At 40.1% G+C, this 9,936-nt stretch overlaps 1 protein-coding gene across 2 annotated transcripts in view; it reads left to right on the top strand.

The window, feature by feature from the left end:
• Positions 1-543: 543 nt before the first annotated feature.
• CAND1 (cullin associated and neddylation dissociated 1) overlaps positions 544-9,936 on the top strand; it is a 55,233-nt gene continuing 45,840 nt past the window's right edge. The window contains exons 1-2 of one of the 2 annotated variants that reach the window (XM_079936329.1): positions 544-942; positions 1,145-1,229. Coding sequence is in view for 1 of the 2 variants with exons in the window: in XM_079936328.1 (XP_079792454.1) it covers positions 875-942 (68 nt within the window). In the remaining variant the exon portion in view is untranslated. The remainder of the gene's footprint in view (positions 943-1,144; positions 1,230-9,936) is intronic. The other variant, XM_079936328.1, reaches the window with a different exon arrangement.

Raw genomic sequence — 9,936 nt, 5'->3', positions numbered from 1 at the left:
ACAAGTTCCTTCAGCCAATCATATCTTGACCCAGTGTAACATGCGGACTGAATTCTGGGATTTGTGGTTTTCACGTGGCAACTTGCACCATCGTGGTTAAGGCAATGCAGGCCACGCGTCCGATTCAGAACGAAAGCTCCTTCTAATAACTCTTCTGTTCGCCCCGAGTCTAACCTGTTAATTAACTTTACTCCTAGGCCTTATGCGCCTTAAAAATCGTAAGCTTTTTCTCTTACTGTCGTACAGGAAAAACAAGTTATTTTCGGATGAAGGTCTCCTCCTCCCACTGGCCCCCAATCCTTTAACCGCCGCTTTCAAGTCTCGCGAGAACAGCCCCTTTTGGCCGTTGTCATGCCTCCTGAAGGGCGGGTACGCGAAGATTGACACAGGCTTCAGCCAACAGGATTGTCCTTTACCTAGCGTCTCCACAGCGTGCGTGGGGAGACTTCCTTGAACCCTGACCTCAGCTTTCCGTAGCGTCCCGCGTCTGCCGCGCCCTCCCCCGGAGCGAAGGAGGCGGGTTTTGGCCTCTTGCCTTAGGGAGCGAGTGCGGAGGGGAGTGGGAGTGGGACTGCCCCGAGTGGAAGTGGCTGCCTCTCCGGAGAGAGCCTGCTGTACTCCTCGCTGCTCATGAACTCGTTTTCCGGCGAGCAGCGCCGTCGTTAGGCCGGCCCCGTAGCCTCTGCTTCCCCCGGGACAGGCCCACGCCTCGCCGGGGAGGGGGCAGCCCGTCCAGGCGCCTCCCTTGTCAGCGTCTGCGTCGCCCTGCGACCCTGGAAGCGGGAGCCGCGGCGAGCGAGAGGAGGAGCCCCAGCGGCGGCGGCGGCGGGCAGCAGCACGAGCAGCGCCGGCGGGCGGGATCGAGGCCGGCAACATGGCGAGCGCCTCGTACCACATTTCCAATTTGCTGGAAAAAATGACATCCAGCGACAAGGACTTCAGGTGAGGCCGAAATCCGACCCTCAGCTCCCCTCGGGGTCCCCCATCCGCGGCCCTGGCCCTCACACAGGCCTTGCCCCACCCCTTTGGCCTTAACTGGTTGCTCGGCTTTGCGGAGGTCTCCAGGCCACCCTCCGCTCCCCGATCCCGGCAGGTCCCTTTCCTCGCCCACCTTCTAACCCCCTTCCCCCATTCTTTCCTCTAGGCCGTTGCCCGTCTCTGGTCCTAGGCCTCTTCTGCGTCCCCCACCGCATGCTCTGCCCTCCCAGGACGTGACTTTCGCGTCCCAGGTAGCGTGAAGGAGCGAGATCACGCACCATTGTGAGCAAGGGAGTCGCTCTACGCTTGGAGACCCGGAGGCCAGGCCTACCCGCCGGCCTGCCCGAGGCGCTAGGCCGCCCTGCTCCCGGGGCCAGAGCTGCTGCTGCTGCCCACTCGGGGTCCCAGCTGCCGCCTCCTTTCTCGCAGATGTGAGCGGGCCTAGGTGCATTCAGCTCGAACGATTTGCTTTCTTTTCCAGCCCTTCGGGGATTGGGCTATAAACTTTCTTTGGATTATCCCTTTCGTCAAGGTGGGAAGAAGGTGGAGGGGGAGCCAGGAGGGTGGAAACTTGACTCGTAGGGTTTTCCCGCCAGCATTTCTTGTCATTTTCCCTCGTCAGGCAAAAACCCAAGCAGGATCTCGGGGTTTCAGTCTCATTTCCTTAGATCCAAAATTACTGCCAGAAAGGTGAATTACTGAACCTGAAACAAAAAGGTGCAACAAGCAAATGGGTCTTATTGAAAGGAGTTTTCTAACATGGGGATGGTGAATGTGAAGGTTTGTTATAAAGTTCTGTTCCAGGAGACTTGTACGGTTGGTTCCAAACCTTGGTCACATGCATATTGAAGAATTGTTATATTTTCACGGGTAATCTTGGTTTCTCTCCCTCTTTTTTTTTTGCACTACAGAAATTGTTACATTCTTTCCTTCCCGCCTTCTATCCCATCACAAAATCAATCAACTCCCGATCTAATTAGCTTTTTATAGCTTGGATACTTGTTTTGTTCTCTAGTGGTTTTATTTTCTGTGCACTTTAAAGGGAAGAAAAAATAGTCTTCAATTTAAATTGTGGCTGACGGGCTTATTTGTTTTTTTTGTATGAACGGTACGTTTTAACACCTGAAAACACGCCCAAACCTTATGTACTGGGGAAATAATTTTTGATTTGTGAAAGGAGAACCAAGAAAAATGTAATAATCTGTTCCTAATTAAGTTAATATGCTGGCATATTAAAATAGCCAATGACATTTTGGTTCTGTGACTTCATAGCCAGAAATGATTCTCAAAAAGTTTTGCTATCTAGGGAGTTTTTAAGTATTGTATTCAAAAGTTTTAAAATTAGTTTGCTAATAATAAAGGTTCGAGTGTTCGTTTTTGGAAGAGACGTGTTTATTTTGGGCATTAATATTTTTAGATTTGTGAGTTCTAGGGTCAAAATCAGGATTAAAATAAATAAAAGGTTTTGTTTGTTTTTTAAAGGATTAGAATGCTGTTTACTTCCCTTTGGAGCTTTGCTTGCTCCCAATGCAAGCCATTAAAATTTAAATAAACATTTGAATGGAACATACATAAAAAACTTTAAGTAGGTAGAATGTGTGGTGTGATTTTTACCCCCTCCCATTTCTGTCAGTTTGGCTCATTCTGTAAAAGTACTGACTTTCATTCTGATTGTGTTCAGTTTTAGTCTAAAGATAGGACTTTCCCTATAATAGTACAGTTTTGTTCCACTAGTCAGACTTGTGTGTGGATAATATGTTTAGAATAAAGAAGTCAAGTCATGTGATAATACTGCATATGTGATTATTGACTGAAGCTTTCTTTCTTACATTTCCTCTAAAGGAAAGGTAATACGTACATGCCTGAGGAGTTTTTTGTTTTTGTTTTTTCTAATTATATGGAAGAGTAATGCTCTGATGTTAAGATATACTAGTGTTGAACTTGATAAGGATTATCTACCAATTTGGGCTTGAATAAGTTAAAACATTGCTTGGAGGATTACTCCTAAAAATGTGATACTGATAATATTTTTAATAGTTGGTGAATATTATAGAAGATATGCCTAAGAACAGTAAATGACTTCCAGTAATTTGTCATTAAGATATTTTTAACAACTAAGTTTTTAAGACTTAATACGCTCAGACCATTCAGTAATAGACAAGTCTTGGGAACCAAAGCACTATATATATTAGATTACTGACACTTAAGAGATTAATTAAAATAACGTTTGCGGTCAAGTGTTTTGAAGATTTTTCCGTATTTGAGTACATGTGTTCTATTTTTAAATGATGCTTTCTAATTTCTCACTAGAAATTTATTTACTTGTTTATTTTGCTGTAAATATCATAGTTATTGTTACATGTTTTAAAATACCTAGTGCTAGAAGGATCTTGAGGACAAGATTAACATTATAGAAAATCTAACATGTGCAGACCACTCTACCTTGTGCTAAGGGGAGAAGAAGATATTACATCCAAAAGGAAGAAAAAACCATTTTTCTCATGGTGGAATCCAAAGGGAATATGACCTACCAGTTACAAATATGGGTTCTAGTCCTGTAGGATTCTTTGCTGTGTACTATCTGATATCTTGGCCAGGCTACTTAGTTTGGGATTAAATTCACTTTTGAGAGACTTGTACATGGGTAATTACAAAAGGTCCCTTATAGGCCCAAATTTTCAGGTCTCTGAATAACTAAATAGTTTTTTTAATGTAAAGAAGGTAAAGAAATGGATGCAGACTTCAAAATTTTGGAATGTCAACGTTTTTAAAGATTTTTTTTTTTTGGTAGGACTTAAATTATAGGCGCAATTTATTGGGGGGAAAAAACCCTAGTGTCCTTTTTTCTTTCATGTTTTAGTGTTCTTCGAAGGTAGGATACTATGGTTTAGTGGCAGTAAGTAGTGATTCTGTAGATAACAGAATGAAAATTTTAATGTGTATAAACAAAGTGAATGCTGCACCTATAAATATTAATACTGAATATTCAGTAGGTTGAGGTAACTAATAAGGTTCTGCTTTTATTTTCATATGCTTCATCACCAGCTTTTATTTTCATATGCTTCATTACCAGCTGAATTCCAGTATTCCAAGGAATCAAGAGCTAAAAAAATTTTTTTACCGTTCTTTTATTTCTCTGTACATAATTGTTAATGCTTACTGTGGACTTTATACACTTGATCCTTACAACTTTAGTAAAGTGGATACTAGTAGCAATCTCTGTTTCAGCTGAGGAAACTTCAATCTGGTGATGCTGAGTGCTTGCCCAAGGCCAGTTAAACAGTAGTAGATCAGGGATTTCCAGATACCCCCAGAGCATGAACTCTAAATTACCATATTCTACTTCTGCAAGATTTTGACTAGGGGACATTAAGAGTAAGACCTTAAATTTCAGTTCCCTCTAAGTTAGGCTTAGGGAGTATTTTGTGCTAGAAGATTAAATAATTCCCTGAGAGGGACGACAAAAAGTTGAAGATAGTGCTTGCCTTCAGTATTCTCTGCATGCTTGTTGAGTGGTTAAGGCATTTGTAAAAACATAAATAACCCAGGGCAGTATATAGTGTTCAGGCTTAAGTGGCAGAGAAGATGAAAGCAAGGAGATTCATTCATGTTCAAGGAGTGATCTGAGCTAGGTCTTGAAGTTCTAGGTAGGTGTGAAAGCACACAATACAAACAGCACTCTTGGGGTGGGGATAGGAACGGGTAGGGACCTTGTCTTACTGAACTGGATTCTCCACTTTATTTAGTGCCTTGGCCATGTGAGTTCTCAATAGATAACTTGTTTTAGTTGAATTTGATTTTAATTCCAGAGTAAAAAAAGCATGTAAGGATTGGGGAAGTTTAAGAAGTCATTGTAAAATCTACCAATCTATTATTTTTAAATACCATTTGATACAATCTTAAAATAATTCACTGCATTGTAGAATTTCCTAGCTTGATTATGGTTTATGTCACCAAATATATTTATGTGTTTTGCCTATTGGAAGGCATATGCCCTTGGAAACTGTTTAAAATGCTAATAAAAATCTCGGGCCTGTTACAGAATCATCAGTTTTCAGAGTTGGAAGGGAGCTTAGAGATCCCATAACATAGCTGAAAGTACTGTGTGGGCATTTACAATAATGTAACAGGAAAGACTACATTATCTGGACTGCTTGTGCTTGAAGAAAAGTAAGTTTAATCCGAAGAAATAGATTTGCAGAGATTAAGAAGGTGATTTCTGAGCATTTTCTAAGTTCTTTGTACATTGATGGCATTAAGTTACACGATTTCACTTGTGATTTGGTGGGGAGGGATACAGGTATAGTACTGCTAACGCTTATTATCAGCAATGATTAGGGCTCACTACTGAAAAAGAGGAGAAAGGGACCTCATTGAGGAAACTGAAGAAGAAAGATGACTAATAATTAGTTTTATTTACGAGAACGATATTAAGACTGTCCCAAGTTAATTCATAACTCTAAGAGAATAAATGAGAAAAAATGAGAACAGCAGTGTGGTGTGTACAAGATATATGAAAGATAATTGGTTCACTGGGTGATGCAGTTGGCCCATAGCATTTAGATTTGTTGGAAACAAGGGTAAAATTGTGTTTATATAATAAGGGAAGGGTTTTGGAAACCACTCATTGTGCAGTACAAAGGATCTATTTCTACCATTATTTTTTTTTTTAACATCTTGATTGGAGTATGATTGCTTTACAATGGTGTGTTAGTTTCTGCTTTACAACAAAATGAATCAGTTATATATATACATAAGTTCCCATATCTCTTCCCTCTTGCGTCTCCCTCCCTCCCACCCTCCCTATCCCACCCCTCCAGGTGGTCACAAAGCACGCAGCTGATCTCCCTGTGCTATGCGGCTGCTTCCCACTAGCTATCTACCTTACGTTTGGTAGTGTATATATGTCCATGCCTCTCCCTCGCTTTGTCACAGCTTACCCTTCGCCCTCCCCATATCCTCAAGTCCATTCTTTAGTAAGTCTGTGTCTTTATTCCTGTCCTACCCCTAGGTTCTTCATGACATTTTTTTTTCTTAAATTCCATATATATGTGTTAGCATACGGTATTTGTGTGTCTCTCTCTTTCTGACTTACTTCGCTCTGTATGACAGACTCTAGGTCTATCCACCTCATTACAAATAGTTCAATTTCGTTTCTTTTTATGGCTGAGTAATATTCCATTGTATATATGTGCCACATCTTCTTTATCTGTTCATCTGATGATGGACACTTAGGTTGTTTCCATCTCCGGGCTATTGTAAATAGAGCTGCAGTGAACATTTTGGTACATGACTCTTTTTGAATTATGGTTTTCTCAGGGTATATGCCCAGGAGTGGGATTGCTGGGTCATATGGGAGTTCTATTTGTAGTTTTTTAAGGAACCTCCATACTGTTCTCCACAGTGACTGTATCAATTTACATTCCCACCAACAGTGCAAGAGGGTTCCCTTTTCTCCACACCCTCTCCAGCATTTATTGTTTCTAGATTTTTTGATGATGGCCATTCTGACTGGTGTGAGATGATATCTCATTGTACTTTTGATTTACATTTCTCTAATGATTAGTGATGTTGAACATTCTTTCATGTGTTTGTTGGCAGTCTGTGTATCTTCTTTGGAGAAATGTCTATTTAGGTCAGCCCATTTTTGGATTGGGTTGTTTGTTTTTTTGTTATTAAGCTGCATGAGCTGCTTATAAATTTTGGAGATTAATCCTTTGTCAGTTGCTTCATTTGCAAATATTTTCTCCCATTCTGAGGGTTGTCTTTTGGTCTTGTTTATGGTTTCCTTTGCTGTGCAAAAGCTTTGAAGTTTCATTAGGTCCCATTTGTTTATTTTTGTTTTTATTTCCATTTCTCTAGGAGATGGGTCAAAAAGGATCTTGCTGTGATTTATGTCATAGAGTGTCCTGACTATATTTTCCTATAAGAGTTTGATAGTTTCTGGCCTTACATTTAGGTCTTTACTCCATTTTGAGCTTATTTTTGTGTATGGTGTTAGGGAGTGATCAAATCTCATACTTTTATGTGTACCTGTCCAGTTTTCCCAGCACCACTTATTGAAGAGGCTGTCCTTTCTCCACTGTACATTCCTGCCTCCTTTATCAAAGATAAGGTGACCATATGTGCGTGGGTTTATCTCTGGGCTTTCTATCCTGTTCCATTGATCTGTATTTCTGTTTTTGTGCCAGAACCATACTGTCTTGGTTACTGTAGCTTTGTAGTATAGTCTGAAGTCAGAGAGCCTGATTCCTCCAGCTCCGTTTTTCATTCTCAAGATTGCTTTGGCTATTCGGGGTCTTTTGTGTTTCCATACAAATTGTGAAATTTTTTGTCCTAGTTCTGTGAAAAATGCCAGTGGTAGTTTGATAGGGATTGCATTGAATCTGTAGATTGCTTTGGGTAGTAGAGTCATTTTCACAATGTTGATTCTTCCAATCCAAGAACATGGTATATCTCTCCATCTATTTGTATCATCTTTAATTTCTTTCATCAGTGTCTTATAATTTTCTGCATACAGGTCTTTTGTCTCCTTAGGTAGGTTTATTCCTAGATATTTTATTCTTTTTATTGCAGTGGTAAATGGGAGTGTTTTCTTGATTTCACTTTCAGAGTTTTCATCCTTAGTGTATAGGAATGCCAGAGATTTCTGTGTATTAATTTTGTATCCTGCTACTTTGCCAAATTCATTGATTAGTTCTAGTAGTTTTCTGGTAGCATCTTTAGGATTCTCTATGTATAGTGTCATGTCATCTGCAAACAGTGACACCTTTACTTCTTTTCTGATTTGGATTCCTTTTATTTCCTTTTCTTCTTTGATTGCTGTGGCTAAAACTTCCAAGACTATGTTGAATAAGAGTGGTGAGAGTGGGCAATCTTGTCTTGTTCCTGATCTTAGTGGAAATGGTTTCAGTTTTTCACCATTGAGGATGATGTTGGCTGTGGGTTTGTCATATATGGCCTTTATTATGTTGAGGAAAGTTCCCTCTATGCCTACTTTCTGTAGGGTTTTTAATCATAAATCGGTGTTGAATTTTGTCGAAAGCTTTCTCTGCATCTATTGAGATGATCATATGGTTTTTCTCCTTCAGTTTGTTAATATGGTGTATCACGTTGATTGATTTGCGTATATTGAAGAATCCTTGCATTCCTGGAATAAACCCCACTTGATCATGGTGTATGATCCGTTTAATGTGATGTTGGATTCTGTTTGCTAGTATTTTGTTGAGGATTTTTGCATCTGTGTTCATCGGTGATATTGGCCTGTAGTTTTCTTTCTTTGTGACATCCTTGTCTGGTTTTGGTATCAGGGTGATGGTGGCCATGTAGAATGAGTTTGGGAGTGTTCCTCCCTCTGCTATATTTTGGAGGAGTTTGAGAAGGATAGGTGTTAGCTCTTCTCTAAATGTTTGAAAGAATTCCCCTGTGAAGCCGTCTGGTCCTGGGCTTTTGTTTGTTGGAACATTTTTTTTTTTTTTTTTTTTTTTGCGGTACACGGGCCTCTCGCTGTTGTGGCCCCTCCCATTGCGGAGCACAGGCTCCGGACGCGCAGGCTCAGCCGCCATGGCTCACAGGCCCAGCCGCTCCGCAGCATGTGGGATCTTCCCGGACCAGGGCACGAACCCGTGTCCCCTGCATCGGCAGGCGGACTCTCAACCACTGCGCCACCAGGGAAGCCCTGTTGGAACATTTTTAATCACAGTTTCAATTTCAGTGCTTGTGATTGGTCTGTTCATATTTTCTATTTCTTTCTGGTTCAGTCTTGGCAGGTTGTGCATATCTAAGAATTTGTCCATTTCTTCCAGGTTGTCCATTTTATTGGCATAGAGTTGCTTGTAGTAATCTCTCATGATCTTTTGTATTTCTGTTGTTACTTCTCCTTTTTCATTTCTAATTCTGTTGATTTGAGTCTTCTCCCTTATTTTCTTGATGAGTCTGGCTAATGGTTTATCAATTTTGTTTATCTTCTCAAAGAACCAGCTTTTAGTTTTATTGATCTTTGCTATCGTTTTCTTCATTTCTTTTTCATTTATTTCTGATCTGACTTTTATGATTTCTTTCCTTCTGCTAACTTTGGGGTTTTTTTGTTCTTCTTTCTCCAATTGCTTTAGGTGCAAGGTTAGGTTGTTTATTCGAGATGTTTCCTGTTTCTTAAGGTAGGATTGTATTGCTATAAACTTCCCTCTTAGAACTGCTTTTGCTGCATCCCATAGATTTTGGGTCGTTGTGTCTCCATTGTCATTTGTTTCTAGGTATTTTTTTATTTGCTCTTTGATTTCTTCAGTGATCACTTTGTTATTAAGTAGTGTATTGTTTAGCCTCCATGTGTTTGTATTTTTTACAGATCTTTTCTTGTAATTGATATCTAGTCTCATGGCGTTGTGGTCGGAAAAGATACTTGATACAATTTCAGTTTTCTTAAATATACCAAGGCTTGATTTGTGACCCAAGATATTATCTCTCCTGGAGAATGTTCCATGAGCACTAGAGAAAAATGTGTATTCTGTTGTTTTTGGATGGAATGTCCTATAAATATCAATTAAGTTCATCTTGTTCAATGTATTATTTAAAGCTTGTGTTTCCTTATTTATTTTCATTTTGGATGATCTGTCTATTGGTGAAAGTGGGGTGTTAAAGTCCCCTACTATGAATGTGTTACTGTCCATTTCCCCTTTTATGGCTGTTAGTATTTGCCTTATGTATTGAGGTGCTCCTATGTTGGGTGCATAAATATTTATAATTGTTATATCTTCTTCCTGGATCGATCCCTTGATCATTATGTAGTGTCCTTCTTTGTCTCTTCTAATAGTCTTTATTTTAAATTCTATTTTGTCTGATATGAGAATTGCTACTCCAGCTTTCTTTTGGTTTCCATTTGCATGAAATATCTTTTTCCATCCCCTTACTTTCAGTCTGTATGTGTCTCTAGGTCTGAAGTGGGTCTCTTGTAGACAGCAA

Source organism: Stenella coeruleoalba, assembly GCF_951394435.1.
Source record: "Stenella coeruleoalba genome assembly, chromosome: 11".
Taxonomy (NCBI): domain Eukaryota; kingdom Metazoa; phylum Chordata; class Mammalia; order Artiodactyla; family Delphinidae; genus Stenella; species Stenella coeruleoalba.
Note: the sequence above shows the minus strand (reverse complement) of the source record. Positions and strands in the feature narration are given on the sequence as shown.